The sequence below is a fragment of the Sarcophilus harrisii genome, chromosome 5 (assembly GCF_902635505.1).
Source record: "Sarcophilus harrisii chromosome 5, mSarHar1.11, whole genome shotgun sequence".
In the NCBI taxonomy this organism is placed as follows: domain Eukaryota; kingdom Metazoa; phylum Chordata; class Mammalia; order Dasyuromorphia; family Dasyuridae; genus Sarcophilus; species Sarcophilus harrisii.
Window position 1 is genome coordinate 201,088,166 of NC_045430.1, and position 18,131 is coordinate 201,106,296.

General features: G+C 35.4%; 1 protein-coding gene across 5 annotated transcripts in view; it reads left to right on the top strand.

Annotated features, from left to right (window-relative positions):
- Nucleotides 1-18,131, top strand: part of NUB1 (negative regulator of ubiquitin like proteins 1) — a 49,527-nt gene that overhangs the window by 21,103 nt on the left and 10,293 nt on the right. For all 5 annotated transcript variants that reach the window (XM_031939451.1, XM_031939447.1, XM_031939448.1 and 2 more), the window contains 2 exons: nucleotides 14,629-14,815; nucleotides 17,020-17,127. In XM_031939451.1, the coding sequence (XP_031795311.1) occupies nucleotides 14,629-14,815; nucleotides 17,020-17,127 (295 nt within the window). The remainder of the gene's footprint in view (nucleotides 1-14,628; nucleotides 14,816-17,019; nucleotides 17,128-18,131) is intronic.

Here is an 18,131-nt window from a genome sequence, read left to right on the forward strand (position 1 = left end):
ATAGGGAACATTTTTTTCTATAAAAGTCTGTTGCCTCACATAACATGGATCAAGTTTTACACTTAAAGAGAAAAACAGTTTTTATATTAAAAACCTGAACAGGGAACATGAAACTATTTGTTAAGAAATGCACATAATAAAATGTATACTTAAGTTCCACTGCATTAGTTAATTAGGGGAAGAGAAGCAGAGAGTGAGGGGGCAATTAGAATAGGAGGGAAAAGAAAGAGAGAAAAGTTGAAGACAAGAAGAAGAGAAAGAAATATGGGATATAGAGGTCATAGGATTGTGGTTTTGAGCTGGAACAGAACTTGTAGAACATTTAGGGAAACCCATCATGTAGTTTAACAGGCTCAGAGAGAACTTATCCATGATTATTTGTGTCAGAGGTAGGATTTTAACATGGGTGACATCTAGAGTTATTTGACTCCATCTTAGCACTCTATTCCTTGCATCACATTGTATCCCTGTGTGGATGACAGATTCAAAGCATTCTCAGATCAGGCTTAGTTATATTTGAATTCTTTTTGTTATATACTAGATTTCACTTGGGTTGTGTTAAGAATAAATGGTAGATAGAATAAATTACAACTTGTTAAGAATTGCCCTTTGAAAGATTGATTACCAGAAAAGTTCCCAGCTTTTATAAATTCTGTTAGGTCTGTATGGGTACCACATCAATCTTCCAGTGTACTGCTGGGTGTACATTGGCAGCAGCCAGAGCAAAATCGCCATGCTTTGGTTGCAAAGAACAGTCAAATGTAGCTAAAGGTCATAGCTATGGAATAGACATTCTGGAACTCTGCTATTATTTTTTCATAAAAATTCTATTTGATATAAAACTTATAAAGAGCTTTTGATTCCTATTCAAATGCATTAAATCAAGTCAACAAGCATTTATTAGGAGTTTACTGGACGCAAGGCACCTGGTAAGCACCAGAAGGACAAAAGAAGGACAAAAAATAGTCCTTGTTCTCAAGAAGCTTACGATCTAATGAAAGAGATAACATGGCAAATAACTATGTCCAAACAAGATATATGTAGGATAAATTTGAGATAATCTTACAGAAAAGGAACTAGCTTTAAGGGGATTAGAAGAACCTTCTTGTAGAAGGCAGAATTTTAGTGAGGATTCAAGAAAAGCTAGGAGAAAGGATAAGTTGGTCAATAAACATTTATCAGGTGCTTACTTTCAGCTAGACATCCTGCTAAACTTTGGGGATAACTATTATGAAAAAGATAGTTTGACTTCAAGAAACTTATTCTCTAATGGAGAAAAATAACATTCAAAAAAGATACCTAAAAGTGGAAGTGATGGGTAGAGAGAGAACTGGGACGGCAAGGTGGAGAGCAACCAATGGAAAATGAAGAAATGATTGTTCTGAACCCCCTTCTTAACTGCAATTTTTTTTAAACTTTTTATTTTCAAAACATATGCATGGATAATTTTTCAACATTGCCTTGTGTTTCACATTTTCCCTTCCTCCTCACCTGGCAAGCAATCCAATATATGTTATACATGTTAAAATATATGTTAAATCCAATATGTGTAAACATATTTATACAATTCTTTTGCTGCACAAGAAAAAAGGAACGTAATTGAGTGAGAAAACAAAATGCAAGCGAACAACAACAAAAAGAGTGAGAATGTTACATTGGGGTCCACATTCAGTTGCCACAGTCCTCTTTCTGGGTGTAGATGGCTTTCCATCACAAAATCATTGGAACTGATATCAGTCATCTCATTGTTGGAAAGAATCACATTCATTAGAATTGATCATTATTTAATATTGTTGCCTTGTACAGTGATCTGCCTCTGTTCATTTCAGTTAGCATTAGTTCATGTAGGTCTCTCTGAACCTCTCTGAAATCATCCTGCTGATCATTTATTATAGACCAATAATATTCCATAACATTCATATACCGTAACTCATTCAGCCATTCTCCAGCTGATGGACATACACTCAATTTCCAGCTTCTTGCCACTACAAAAAGGGTAGCCACAAACATTTTTGCACATGTGGCTCCCTTTCCCTCCTTTAAGATCTCTCTGGGATATAGGCCCAGTAGTAACACTGCTGGGTCAAAGGGTATGCACAGTTTGATAACTTTTTGAGCATAGTTCCAAATTGCTCTCCAGAATAGCTGGATCTGTTCACAATTCCACCAAGAATTTAACTGCAAGTTTTGAAGCTGATTGCTTTTGCCCACTTGTCAGGCTGAGTGTATTATGAGATATGAATACAAAAGACTGATTTGATCTTGCAAGGTAATGAAGTTTTACAGTAACAAGGCTTCAATGTGGAGACCTCAAAGTCAGTAAGAAATGCAAGCTCTAAAGAAGGAAAAAATTCCAAGTATTAGGGATACCCTTGAATAGGGAAGTGAGTTATTTTTTGAGGGGAAGAGTATTCAAAGGGAAGAAATTGTAAGAATGAAAAAAGCAGGAAGAGGGCAGGTTATGATAGCCTTTAAAAGCCAATAAAATATCTTACATTTTATTCTGGAGTTGATGGAGAACCCCTGGAGTATATTAGATAAGGTGATGGTAATGTCATACCTGTGTTTTACAAAAATCAATTTGACAGTGAAGGATGATGGCTAGGTTTCAAATTTGGATGACTGGAGGATAGGGGTACCAGGAATATAAGGAAAAGGGTAGGGTTTGGGGATAAGGATAATACATGTTGAGTTTAAATATCTTTGAAATGTACTTCAAGATATCCAAAAAACAGTTGGAAGTGTGAGCATAGAGGCCGGGAAAGAAGTTAGAGCTACACAAGATTGGAGAATCATCTCCGTAGCTGATGAGACAAATGAAATAGTAAGGAGGGAGAAAAGAAGAGGACTGAGAACATAAGTATATTTAATGAATGTCCTGGAATACTCTTGAGTGTTGAGTGGCTTTAAATCATGAATATAGCAATCAATTAGTTTATAGACTTGAAAACCTATGTTTTACATTGGTAGAAAAAAAGCATTCAGTGACTTCACCCAGGATTGGCCTTATGTAGGTAGTTCCTTACCGAATAGATTCCTCTCTTATTATACATTTGAAGATCCGAATTGAAATGTACTAATACTGTTTGTCCCTGTGAGGTAAGTGATGTATGGAAAGAGGGAGAGGACCGCAAGGCAGAATGGTTAGAGGGCCTGCCTTGAATTCAGATTTTCCTTTTGAGTCACATTAACTGTGAGGACATTACAAGAATTAAGTTGCAGATAAATTATTGATTTTTATCAATGGAAGAAATATTTTCCTCAGTAGTTCCTAAAGTGATATCATAGGACCAAATACATTTTTACTGCTGTAATAGTCAAATGTGCCTATTACTATCAAGGGTACCATCCTTCTTCCACTCAGGTTTGTAAATCCCTCATTCTCATTCTGAATGTCCATCCCCTTCCAAATTTATCTATTACTACTTTTGCAATCTCCTAAATATCCCCTTCTTTCCATTTATGCAGCCGCAGCCCGATTCCAAACCATCATTCTCTCTCATTTTCTATTTATTTATTTACTTATTCATTCATTAATTTATTTATCTGCTTGTTTATTTATTTATCCATTCATTCATCTATTTTCTCAGTTTTATTTATTGTTGTTTTTGTTTTTATTATTATTAAAGCTTTTTATTTACAAAACATATGCATGGATAAGTTTTCAGCATTGATCCTTGCAAAACCTTTTGTTCCATATTTTCCCTTCCTTCCCCCCACTCCCTCCCCTAGATGGCAGATAGTCCAATACATGTTAAATATGTTAAAATATATGTTAAATCCACTATATGTATATATGTGTGTGTGTATATATATATATATGCACAGAGAGAGAGAGAGAGAGAGTTATCTTGCTGCACAAGAAAAGTCAGATCAAGAAGGAAGGAAAAAAAACTGAGAAAGAAAACAAAATGCTAGCAAACGACAACAGAGAGAGTGAGAATGCTGTTGTGTTCCATACTCTGTTCCATGATTCTCTCTCTGGGGGCAGATGGCTCTCTTCATCACTGAACAAGTAGAACTGGTTTGAATCCTCTCATTGTTGAAGAAAGTCACGTCCATCAGAATTGATCATTGAATAGGTTTCTTGTTGGCGTGTATAATGATCTCCTGGTTCTGCTTATTTCACTCAGCATCAGTTCATGTAATTCTCTCCAGGCCTCTCTGAAATCATCCTGCTGGTCGTTTCTTACAGAACAGTAATATTCTATAACATTCATACACTATAACTTATTCAGCCATTCTCCAGTTGATGGGCATCCACTCAGTTTTCAATTTCTAGCCACTACAAAAAGGGCTGCCACAAACATTTTTGCATGTGTGGGTCCCTTTCCCTCTTTTAAGGCCTCATTGGGATATAGGCCCAATAGAAACACTGCACAGTTTGATAACTTTTTGAGCATAGTTCCAAATTGTTCTCCAGAATGGTTGGATTCGTTTACAGTTCCACCAACAAGGTATTAGTATCCCAGTTTTTCCATATCCCCTTCATTTTGTCATTATCTTTTCCAATCTTAGTGGTATCTCAAAGTTGTCTTAATTTGCATTTCTTTGATCAATAGTGATTTGGAGCACTTTTTCATGTGACTACAAATAGTTTCAGTTTCTTCATCTGAAAGTTGTTCATCTCCTTTGGCCATTTATCAATTGGAGAATGGCTTGAAGTATTATAAATTTTGAGTCAATTCTCTACATATATTAGAAATGAGGCTTTTATCAGAACCTTTGAATGTAAAAATGTTTTCCCAGTTTATTGCTTCCATTCTAATCTTGTCTGCATTACTTTTTGTGATCAATAATGATCTCTAGTTCTTCTTTGGTCACAAATTCCATCCTTGTTCATAGTTCTGAGAGGTAAACTATATTTTGTTGTTCTAATTTGTTTATAGTATCCCTCTTTATGTCTAGGTCATGAACCTATTTTGATCTTATCTTGGTATACATTGTTAAGGGTGGGTCAATGCCTAATTTCTGCCATACTAGTTTCCAATTTTCCCAGCAGTTTTTGTCAAATAATGACTTCTTATCCCAAAATCTGGGGTCTTTGGGTTTGTCAAATACTAGATTGTTATAGTCATTGACTATTTTGTCCTGTGAACCTAGCCTATTCCAGTGATGAACTGCTCTTTTTCTTAGGCAGTACCAAATGGTTTTGATGACTGCTTGATTCCCTTGAAATTTTTGACTTTTTATTCTTCTAGATGAATTTTGTTATTTTTTCTAGTCAGGAAAGGTTTTTTGTTAGTTTGATTGGTATAGCACTAAATAGATAGATTATTTTAGGGAGTATTGTCATCTTTATTATATTTGCTTGGCCTATCCAAGAGCACTTAATATTTTTCCAATTGTTTAGATCTGATTTTATTTGTGTGGAAAGTGTTTTGTAGTTTTGCTCATATAGTTCCTGATCCTCCCTTGGCAGATAAATTCCTAAATATTTTATACTATTGACAGATATTTTAAATGAAATTTCTCTTTGTATCTCTTGCTGTTGGATTTTGTTAGCGATGTATAAAAATGCTGATGATTTATGTGGATTTATTTTGTATCCTGCAACTTTGCTAAGGTTGTGGATTACTTCTAATAATTTTTTAGTTGATTCTCTAGGGTTCTCTATACCATCATCTCATCTGCGAAGAGTGATAATTTGGTTTCTTCATTACCTACTTTAATTCCTTTAATCTCTTTTTCTTCTCTTAATGCCAAAGCTAGCATTTCTAATACAATATTGAATAGTAATGGTGATAGTGGGCAACCTTGTTTCACCCCTGATCTTATTGGGAATGGTTCCAGTTTATCCCCATTACAAATGATGCTTGTTGGTAGTTTTTAATAGCTGCTACTGACTGTTTTAAGGAAAAATCCATTTATTCCTCAAACTATGGCCCACGGGCCAGATGCAGCAGCTGAGGACAATTATCACCCTCACCCAGGGCTATGAAGTTATTTAAAGGCCCACAAAACAAAGTTTTTGTTTTTACTATGGTCCGGCCCTCCAACAGTCTGAGGGACAGTGAACTGGCCCCCTATTTAAAAAGTTTGAGGTCCCCTGCTCTAGTGTTTTTAATAGGAATGGGTATTGGATTTTATCAAATGCTTTTTCTGCATCTATTGAGGTAATCATATGGTTCTGTTAATTTGGGTATTGATACAGCCAATTATGCTGATAGTTTTCCTAATATTGAACCAATCCTGCATTCCTGGTATAAATCCTACTTGGTTGTGGTGTATTATCCTGGGGATGATTTTTGTAATCTCTGCTAATATTTTATTTAAGATTTTTGCATCAATATTCATTAGGGAGATTGGTCTTTAATTTTCTTTCTCTGTTTTCTTCTTACCTGGTTTAGGTATCAGTACCATGTCTGTGTCATAAAAGGAATTTGGTAGGATTCCTTCATTCCCAATTTTCCCAAATAATTTATATAGTATTGGAGTTAATTGTTCTTTAAATGTTTGGTAGAATTCACATGTAAATCCGTCTATCTGGTCCTGTGGATTTTTTTCTTAGGGAGTTGATTAATAGCTTGTTCTATTTCTTTTTCTAAAATGGGACTGTTTAAGTAATTTATTTCCTCTTCTGTTAATATAGGCAATCTATATTTTTGTAAATATTCCTCCATTTCACTTAGGTTGTCAAATTTATTGGCATAAAGTTGGGCAAAGTAACTCCCAATTATTGCTCTAATTTCCTCTTCATTGGTGAAAAATTCTCCCTTTTCATTTTTGAAACTAACAATTTAATTTTCCTCTTTCTTTTTTCTAATCTAATTAATTAAAGATTTATCTATTTTTTTGGTTTTTCATAAAACCAACTTTTAGTTTTGTTATTAATTCAATAGTTTTTTTAGTTTGAATTTTATTGATCTTCTTTTATGTTTAGAATTTCAAGTTTGCTATTTAATTGGGTGTTTTGAATTTGTTCTTTTTATAACTTTTTAGTTGCAAGCCCAGTTCATTGATCTCTTTCTCTATTTTATGCAAGTAAGCATCTAGAGATATAAAATTTTCCCTTATTACCTTTTTGGCTGCATCCAACAAATTTTGGTATATTGTCTCATTATTGTTATTCTCTTGGATAAAATTATTGATTGTGTCTTTGATTTGCTGTTTCACCCATTCATTCTTTAGAATGAGATTATTTAGTTTCCAATTACTTTTTAGTTAATTTTCCCCTGGCCTTTTATTGAATGTAATTTTTATTGCATTGTGACCTGGAAAAAAAAAGCATTTATTCTTTCTGCCTTTCTGCATTTGATTTTGAGGTCTTTATGTCCTAATATATGGTCAATATTTGTATAGGTTCCATAAACTGCTGAGAAGAAAGTGTATTCCTTTCTCTCTATTCAGTTTTCTCCAAAGATCTATCACACCTAACTTTTCTAGGGTTCTATTTACCTCTTTAACTTCTTTCTTATTTATTTTGTGGTTTCATTTCTCTAGTTCTGAGAGTGCAAGATTGAGATCTCCCACTATTATAGTTTTGATGCCTATTTCTTTTTGCAACTCTCTTAACTTCTCCTTTAGGAATTTAGATGCTACAGGATTTAGTGTATATATGCTAAGTATTGATTTTGCTTCATTATCTATGCTGCCCTTTAGCAAGATATAGTTTCCTTCCTTATCTCTTTTAATTAGATCAATTTTTGCTTTTGCTTGATCTGAGAGCAGGATCCCTGCCCCCCTGCCCCTGCTTTTTTTTTTTTTTTTTTAACTTTACCTGAAGTATACATAATAGATTCTACTCCAGCCTTTTACAACTTTACTCTGTATGTATCGCTCTGCTTTAAACGTGTTTCTGGTAAACAGCATATTGTAGGATTTTGGCTTTTAATTCAGTCTGCTATCCACTTCCGCTTTACAGGAGAGTTCATCCCATTCACATTTATGGTTAAAATTACTAATTCTGTATTTCCTGCCATCTTATTAACCCCAAATTATACTTTTCTCTTTCCTTTTCCCCTTTCCCTCCTCCCCAGTATTTTACTTATGAGCACTATTTGCTTCAAGCAGTTCTTCTCCGGTAGAGTCCTTCCTCCTTTCTTATACCTTTCCCCTACTATTTCTGTTTTCCCTTCTATTTAGTCTACCCCTTCTCTTTTCCCCTTTTCCCTCCCACTTTTCTATAGGGTGAGAGAAGTTTCTCAGTGAAACCAAATATATGTCTTAGACTCTTTCTTTAAACCAAATCTGATGAGAGTAATATTCACACAATATTCATCACCCTCCTTTCTTTCCCTCAATTATAATATGTTTTCTTTGCCTCTTCCTGAAATGTAATTTCCCCTTTTATCTCTACTTTCCCCTTTTTTCTAGTACATTCCCTTTTCCACTTCTAATTTCTTTTTTATATTATAACAGTAAAATCAGATTATACATGCACCCTCTATGTATACCCATAACAGAAATACAATTCTCAAGGGTTCTTTTCTATTTACCTTTTTATTCTTCTCTTGAGTTCTATATTTGGAGGTCAAATTTTTTGTTTAGTTCTGGTCTTTTTATCAAAAATAAATGGAATTCACCTGTTTCACTGAATGTCCATCTTCTTTCCTGAAAGAAAATGCTCAGTTTAGTAGAGTAGTTTATTCTTGCCTGCATCCCAAGTTCCTGAGCCTTTCGGAATATCAGATTCCAGGCCCTTCGAACATTTAGAGTGGAAGCTACTAGGTCCTGAGTAATCCTTATTGTGGCTCCTCGGTATTTGAATTGTTTCTTTCTGGCTGCTTGTAATATTTTTCCTTTGGTCCAATGGTTCTGGAATTTAGCCACAATATTTCTTGGGGTTTTAATTTTGGGGTCTCTTTGAAGAGGTTTGGTGAATTCTTTCAATGGTCATCTTACGTTCTATTTCTATGGGGCAATTTCTCTTTGATGATTTCCTGAAAAATAGTGCCTAGGCTTCTTTTTTCATCATAGTTTTCAGGGAGTCCAATAATCTTTAGATTGCCTCTCCTAGATCTATTTTCCAGGTCAGTTGTTTACCCAATTAGGTATTTCACAATTTTTTTTTTTTTTTTTTGGTTTTACTTGACTGATTCTTGTCTCATTGAGTCTTTCATTTATTTTTGTTCAGTTCTGAATTTTAATGAATTATTTTAATTTACTTTTTTTACTACTTTTTTTTTTTTGCCCAATTGAATTTTTAAATGAGTTGTTCTGTGGGATTTTTTCCATTTCACAAATTCTGTTTTATAAGGAATTATTTTCTTTTTTCTGTTTCACAAATACTGTTTTTCTGGGAGTTGTTTTCTTTTTCCATTTTATCAGATTTATCTTTTAATGAGTTATGTGCCTTTTCCAAACCTTCTTGCAAAGTTTTCATTTCCTTTCCCCGTTTTTCTTCTAGCTCCCTTTTAAGATTCTTTTGAATTTCTTCTAGGAGAGCCTTGTGTGAAGGGGACCAGGATATATCTCCTTTTGGGGCTTTATCTGGAGACAATCAGCCTTTAGTCTCCTCAGGGTTTGAAATCTATTCTTCTCTTTCACCATAAAAACTGTTTATGGTCAGAGTTCTCTTTGCTTTTCCACTTTTTTTTTTTTTTTTTTTTTTTTTTAAAGTTAAGGTCTGCTTTTAGCGGAGGGAGGTTTTCCAAGCTTCCTCTACAAGCCGCCATGGCTGCACTGGGTCAGTGCTGACTCACTCCTGGTGCTAAGTGGGTGTGGCCAGGTTCTGTGAGAGTCTGAAGTTTTGAGGTTCACTATTGACCTTTGTGTTTGTGTTGTGTTTTTATAATTTCTCTGCTGATCTACTGGCTTGCAGCCAGGGCAGAGTAGCCAACACTGTGGTAGAGTCCTCTCTGTAGATTCTCCAGAGTCTGCTGTCTGCACTAGTGTCTGTGCTCAGTCTGCTATTCTTGGCTGCCTCCCTCCTGTTTCCACTTGAAACAGACCTTTTCTGGTGATCTTCGAAATTATCTTCTGCTTATAATTTGTTGCACTTCCAATATTTGTGGGTTTTGCTGGTGGTCCAGAGATAATTCAGAGGCTGGATTTGTTAATTGTTCTGAGGGTTGTAGGAGAAGGTCAGAAAGAAATGTGTATCCTCTCTGCCATCTTGGCTCTGCCCCTGGAAGTCTCTTGGCTCCACCCCTGGAAGGCTCTCTCTCATTTTCAAGAGCTTCTTTAATTGTTCTCCCTTCCTCAAGTCTTTCCCAACTCTAATCCATCCTTCACATAGCTGCCAACATGATTTTCCTAAAGGGCAGGTCTGAACACACAATGTCCCTTAATAAATTATCTTTATAGTCTAATTATGCACTATTTCTCATACTGCTCCTCATACAGGACACATCATCTCCCAGCTTTATGCCCTATACTGTCTGCCCCCCTCTGTCTTAATTGTATTCCTTGCAGCCTTTTGCCTCTTATAATCATTTCCTTTCTCCATGAGACCTTTTGTGATTGCCCACTTCTCCCTATCTAGATGTTAGTGATTTCTCCCCTCAAATTACCTTATGTCTGTCTTAGCTTATAGCTATCTATATACATTCATAGAATCCTAAAATGTTCATGTTGAAATGACCTTCAGAGGACAGCTAGTTCAATCCCTACCTGAAGAAGAATACTCTTCAACATATGCAACAAAAGATTCTTCATTCTTTCTGTGAAGGCCACTAGGGACACCCCATTTTACTTTTGGATTTCAGTTTATGTATCTAGAGCTTCTCAGTTTTTCAGTGCCCTTATATGGGGGGTGATTTCCCAAGTTCTCTTCCAGCTATGTATCCTAGTGTTTGTGTCCCTTTTGTCTTTAAATATATGAGAGAGCGGGTCAGAATGTTACCAGTTTTATTTTACAATTGGGGAAATTGAGGCACTAAAAGGTTAAATGATTTGTTTAGTAGTTTTGGGGGCAGAATGAGAAGACATAGATATCCCTATTCCCAGCCCCGTTCCCTGACCACTGAGCTTTGTTTCCTTAATTTTTACTGAAGCATCAGGATTAGGGTTACATAGAGGGATACAAATGATTACTCATTTGTTCTGACAGCTTCCTTTTATTCAGTATGAGAAAAGACAAGTGGCTGATCCAAAATAATAGGCTTAAAATCTTAGATGTTTGGCTTTAGAATGGATCTCAGAGCTCATTTTTGAACCCCCTGAAATAATTTTTATAAAAATTATTGAAGGATTTTCATTTAGATCTGATTTAAAAAGCTTTGGATGATTAATATGAAAGGATATTGATAAAAGTTCTGAGGCTAGTTCAATCTTTACATAGATAAAGTAGTGATTACTTGTTGACAGATTGACTAGTAACCCCACGATAAAGGTAGCTTTTGATTGGAGTCAAAAAAGTCTCCTCTGTGCCAGACATTATGCTAAGCACTGAGAACATAAATAAAATAAAAATGAGATAATTCCTACCCTTAAGGAGCTTATATTCTAAGCTTGGAACTATAGACCCACATTGTTTTAGCAACTTAAAATACAGGTCTCCAGCAGTCTCAAAACACAGTATACTGTGGTAGAAAGATCATTAGATTTGGAGTCTGGGGACATGGGTTCAAATCCTAATTACTGCTTATTTAGCTTATGGAACTGTGGAGTGATCATTCATCTTAAGGTCTCAGTTTCCTCCTCAGCGAAGTGGGAGAGTTGGACTAGTTGTCCTTTCTAGCTCTATCTAAATATATGCTTAATATTGATTGCTCCAGCCTGAAGTTTGGTATAAGTTGTGTAGTGGGGGCTTAACTTAAAACAGCAACTTCCAGGGAATTAGGAAAAGAATAATCAGTAAAAAGACTAAGGAGAAAAGGAAATGTTGGATCTGTCAGAGAAGTATCTGGGAGCATCAGAAGTCCTTCTGGGTAGGATGGACCATTTCTTTCAAATGTTTCCCTTTACAGCTATGTTTTATCAGTTGGGGTACATTTCAAAGTATTATTTTATTTTCACACTATTGTCACAAATGAGAATTTCTTTGCAAGTATCAAAGAGAGAACAGGATTACATGGTCAGCATATAGCAATTACTGATCAAAGGCACAAATGAGTGGCATGCTGTAGGTGCTTGATAAATTTGAGGTCTTTCCAAAGGAAGCAAGAAAAACCAGTACTAAAGACTACAGAATTGGTTAAATTTATTAAGCTGGTTAGATTAATTGCAGATAATTTAAGTAAGTTAAGTTGTAGAGGGCCAAGTATACTTGAAACAAGTAATCTTAGAACAAGTTGTTAACTCACTGGAATTGAAATAATGATTCTCTAGTTTACATGTACTTAGTACTTAGTGTAGTTCTACAAGCTGACACCTATTCTACAAAATTGACACCTATGATGATGTATTTATAATAGAGTATATAAGAGTTAGGAGATCTGGGAGGGAGGACAGACTCAGAGAGAGAGAAGACAGAGGACTGGAGGCTGGAGGACAGACTCGAAGATAAAGACCCTCATGGAGGCTGTGCTGTCTCCTTCACTTTTCCACTAAGACCAAGGCCCATCTGAAGATCCCCCAGAAAGCTAGCCCAGTCTCAGGAGAAGAAGACAGACTGTGAAGGAGATAATAAAGACTTTGTACTTTATTCCTGACTATTCTCAGGGTGATTATTCTGCTGAGACCAAGGCTGGTCCCAAGGCCCTCCAGAGAGCTAGCCTGGACATAACATTAAGTAATTGTCTCTGGATCCCCAATGCCTAGCATGATGCTTGACACATAATAGGTACTTCATAAATGGAAAATGTAAATCATAGACACAAAATTATTTCCTAAGAATAGATTTTGGTACAGAAAATGAGAGGAAATCATTAATAAATAGGTGCTGCTAGCATGTGCAAAAATGTCTGTGGCAGCCCTTTTTGTAGTGGCAAAAACTGGAAACTGGAAAAGTGCCCATCACTTAGAGAATGGCGGAATACATTTTGGTATATGAATGTTAAGGGATATTATTGTTCTATAAGAAATGACCAGCAGGATGATTTCAGAGAGGCCTGGAGAAGCTTACGTGACTGATGCTGAGTGAAATGAGCAGAACCAGGAGATCATTATACACGGCAACAACAAGACTATACTATGATCAATTCTAATTAATGTGGCTCTCATCAACAATGAGATGATTCAGACCAGTTCCAATAATCTTGTGATGATGAGAACCATCTACATCCAGAGAGAGGACTATGGGAACTGAGTGTGGATCACAACAGAGAATTTTTACTTTTTTTGTTGTTGTTTGCTTGAATTTTATTTTCCTTCTCTTTTTTTTAACTTTTGATCTGATTCTTCTTGTGCAGCAAGATAATTGTATAAATATATATACTTATATTGGATTTACATATATTTTTACATGTTGCAAGGTTTTGCAAGGGTTAGTGATAGCAAATTATCCTTGCATTGTTTTGAAAATAAAAAAGCTTCAATAAATAAATAAATAGGTGCTAGAAGAGAGTATGAAGGCAATTTTAACATTTAACTAGGGGATGATACTATACTATACTATACTCTATAGTAGAGTATTAGGTTAAAAGAAGATATATTAAAACTTGAAACAAATGTAATAGTTTGAATATTGAAGAAAAAAATTCTGACCAATAGCCTAGATTTGCATTATAAATTTTCGTTTAATAACTACATAACACTAGAAAGACCAGGCACATTGAGACTACTAGATAGTGAAGTGGATAAAATACCAACTTTAAAGTCAGAAGAACCTGAATTCAAATCTGACCTCAGACACTTAACAATGACTAGCTGTGTATCTCAGGCAAGTCACTTAACCCCAATTGCCTTACCAAGAAAAAAAAAGAAAGAAAGAAAGGGACATCAATTGATGAAAAGATATAATGATTTTACTTTGAAATATACATTTTTATCCTTCTGTCTCTTATTTTCTTTGCCTTATGGATTTAAAAAAAATGTACTTTATCACTCAATACAGCTCAGTCCTTTGAGATATTCTTAAATTCTGATCCTTCTAAACTGAAAATAAATACTTTTTAGATCACAATATTTTTCTGTCAGAAGTAGAATATTAAAGACAAGCATGGTTTAAAGGAAAGAGCACCAGATTTTTAGTTACACCCAGATTCCATTTCCACCTCTATTTCTACTGTCTGTATTATCTTGAACAAATCATTTCACTTGTTTTAGCATTCTCAGCTATAGAATGCACGTTTGGACCATAACTTTTTTCTAAGGTTCTTTTCTGATCATAAGCCTCTATCTTTAACCTATATCTTCTCCCAATATATCCATCAGATTCATTCCTTTAAATCTATGGTCCCTAACTTCTAACTATAGTAATTCGATGGTACCAGAGGAAGTCTTTAACAATACCAGAGAATTAATTGTGGAGCTCAATTAGGTAGACTTGGGTGCAAGAAGAAAGCTTAGGCAGAAACCTTTATTCAAGAGATTATTGGCACCCTTTTACTAGTCCAACTCTGCTTTCCCGTTCATCCCACAGCCCCAGTTGATCTGGATGCTTTGGATAAGGAATAGAACTACACTGTAATAATTGTGAACTTCACTGTAAAACATACAGTCTCACAAACACAATAGAAGGCACATAAACTTGCTTTTTTGCAGTTGCTTTCTGTCTTAATTTAGGAAGAAAAAAATTCCATAAAACTTGACAATGAAAATTTTCATAAAATAGATGAGTGAGATTTATTTTCTTTTTTACAGTGAATGTTGCAGAGAACTGTTGGATACAGTAGATAATTATGCAGTGCTTCAGCTGGATATAGTGTGGTGTTACTTCCGTCTGGGACAGCTGGAATGCCTTGATGATGCCGAAAGAAAGCTAAATATGGCCCAGAAATGCTTTAAAAACTGCTACGGGGAAAACCACCAAAGACTAGTCCATATAAAAGTATGTTGATTTGAACTATGGTTTGTTTGGAATTATATTGCATGTTATTAGGTCTGGGTACAGAATTTGTGTATCTGCATAATTCAGGCCATGTCTACATTAGCTCAAAAGTGCTTCATGGTAGGTAGGTTGTAGTTTTTTGCAATTTCATACTGCATTTGAAAATTATTTTTAAAGGTTTAAAAAATCTTGCATGTGTGGGGTCTTTGGGCTTTGTTAATGTCTGTGCAGAACTCAGATTTGGGATATTCACAATTATGTGACTTTGGGATCACTTTTGCAATTACTTTTAACAAGAAACATGTAACTTCTATAGGTACCTTTAGAGTTTATATGTGTCATTCCCCCTTAACTATTTTCTGGAACTTATTGGCTTAATTTTTTTCTAAGACAAATTCATTTACTTTCTAGGATATTGCTTAGGATTTTCTGTCCCTTTCTATAATTCCTAAATTTGGGTTCTTTCCCCTATTTTCCTGTATACTTGCGAAAGGAGAGTATTTGGGTTCTACCTTTACTACTACTTCACTTCAAGGAGTATTATTTTATTATAACAACTTTCATTTATATAATAGCTCACATTTACATAGCTCCTTAACTTTTACACAATGTTTTCCTAACAATCCTGTGAAGTAGGTAGTGGAAGGATTATTAATTAGCTCCATTTTACAGATGGGCAACCTACATTTGAAAATATATTTTTAAATGTTAACAATATATTGCACATGTGGAGGTTTGGGGGTTTAATCCTTAATTCCTGTGCAGTGCCATTTAGATTCATGAAACTCAGTAATCCAGGAATTAGACTTTTCTTTTTTAAGATAATGCCTGTGGTCACACAGCTAGTAAACATCTGAACTGGGACTCAAACCCTAGTCTTTTTACTGTTGATATAGTATCCTTTCCATTAGATCTTGCTGGCTTACAGTTGGTTACAGCATTTCAGAGTTGAGAGGAATCTTAATGGTCATCTAAGCTAACCTACCTATTGCATGAAACCTTTTTATGGTATTTCTAACAAATTGGCTAGCTTTTGCTTGAATGGCTTCAGGGAAAGAACACTCATTACTTAATAAGGTAGCCCATTACATTTTAGCTAGTTCTAATTTGTTCTTGCTTATAAAGATCTGGTTCCATATACTGAATACCTATTAGTCTTAGCTTTTCCCCTCTGGAGCTGTATAAATTTAATTCCTCTTTAAGATGACTGTCCTTTAGATAGTTGGAGACAGCAGTCATATCTCTGTAAGTCTTTTTGTCTCATAAAAATAGCAGTGAGACTAGAAGATAGAACTTGTGCATCTTAGCAGCTTGAAAGACTCCATAGTGTAATGGGAAGAACACTGGATCTGGATCAGAGCATCTGAGTTTGTGTCTCAGCTCTGCTATTAACAATTTTAATTTAAATTTAATTTATTTAGTTTCTCTCTGGAGAGTGGGAGAAGGGTAGAATGAGAGGTTATACTAAGTGGTCTTTAAGGACCTTGTCATCCCTAATAGAAAAGGTTATAGACTATTCTGGTTAGTCTAGTTCACCTAAAGGCTTTGTGTGCTTCTAAAAATCTTTACCATGTTTGTCTTGGCTCTGTTCCTTGAATGTAAAGGATAGAAGAGGAAGTGGGAGTTGGACCTAAAAGAGCTAAAGGCCTTGTTTCTGAGCCATATTTTTCACCTCAGAAGTGCCCAAAATGGATATTTGAGCTTTTCTAGAGCATTCTTCCAAACTTTTCAAGTAGTCCTTCTGTGATCCTAACATAGTCTTTATCTTCTAGTTGAGCCCCAGTGCCCCACCAACACCAACAATATGCAGCTTCTCTTTCCCCATCCCATTTTGCTTTCTTCCTTTAATTCATTTGGCTTCTAAACTTTTTGGCTGCCTCCCAGAGGCAAAACTAATCTGTGCTTCAATCTAGTCTAACTTCATTTGTGTTCCATTTTATGAGGAAACAGATAGAGGGAGATTAAGGTTTTCTCAAGATAACTAGCTGATGGCAGACCTAGAGTGGAATCTTAGTCTTTTGACTCCCCGTTCTTTCTATCTTTATTTCTTTCCTATTAAATCTGATTCATATGAGATAGCAGAGTTGCCTACATTTAAATTAATTTTGTTTCTTGCTGATATAGAAGAAAAATCTAAGTATTAACATGTCTAGTAGTAGAAGTAAAGTAATTTTAACTTTGGGATATATTTCTTTTCTCCTCAGGGAAGTTATGGGAGAGAAAAGGTACTATTTTTAAGACTTTACTTGCTTCAAGGAATAAGAAACTATCATAGTGGTAATGGGGAGGAGGCTTCTGAATATCTCAATAAGGTAAGATGAAAAACACATTGTAGTTAACTCGGCTACTATTTGTTTTGCCAATAAACGTTAGACTATATTAAGGAAGCTTAAAGACTTGTAGGGTGAAAAGACATGATGTAGATAGTGGAAATATAATGGCAAAGTGATAATTGCATTACAGAGTTACAAACCAACCTGAGAAGTAAGGTCATTAACAGCTTGGGGGAGCTTGACAGACTTCCTAGGAAAAGTGACACTGGATTTAGACTTTAAAATTTTATAGGAGACAATTAGGAGGAAAGGAATTTTGGGAGGAAGAAAGAGCTTGAGCACAGGCATGGACAGAGACATATGGCATGCAGAGTATAGAACTGGGGGTAGACAAGAGGGCTGGCTGTTCTAAGGCAGAATGCATGAAAGGAAATAATGAGAAGATGAAAAGAAAGAGTTTTTTTGTGGAGAGCCTTGATTGTAGACAAGGGCATACTTAGGAAGCAGTGGGGAGCCACTGAGGATTTTTAAATAAGGGAGTGACATGACCAGATCTACAAGATTATTCTTGCTATAGTAAGTGTGATGAATAGATTGGAGAGAGTAGGAATGAAGAGATCTATAAAGAGGTTGTATCAGCAGTCTAAATGGTTGGTAATAAGATCCCAAATTAGAGTGGTGACAGTGAGAGGATAAATGTGAATGATATCATTAGAAATTAAATCAAAAAAATATAGCAACTGATGTGAGAGGTGAGGGAGGAGACATTACTACAGCAAAGTTGAGAGAGCATAAGGATTGGGGAAGATCCATTGGATTTGTCAAGGAGGACACCATTGGTGACTTAAAAGAATTTTTAATAGACTTAGATGGGGTGGAGACAAGCCCAATTACAAGAGCTTGAGAAGAGACTAGCTAGAGAAGAAATAGAAATATATGGTGCAGGTGAATTTAGGCCCTGAGGTATAGTTGAAAAAATGCTGGAGTTGGTCAGGAGATAGACCTAGGTTCAAACACTTTCAATCACTGGTTCTATGAACACA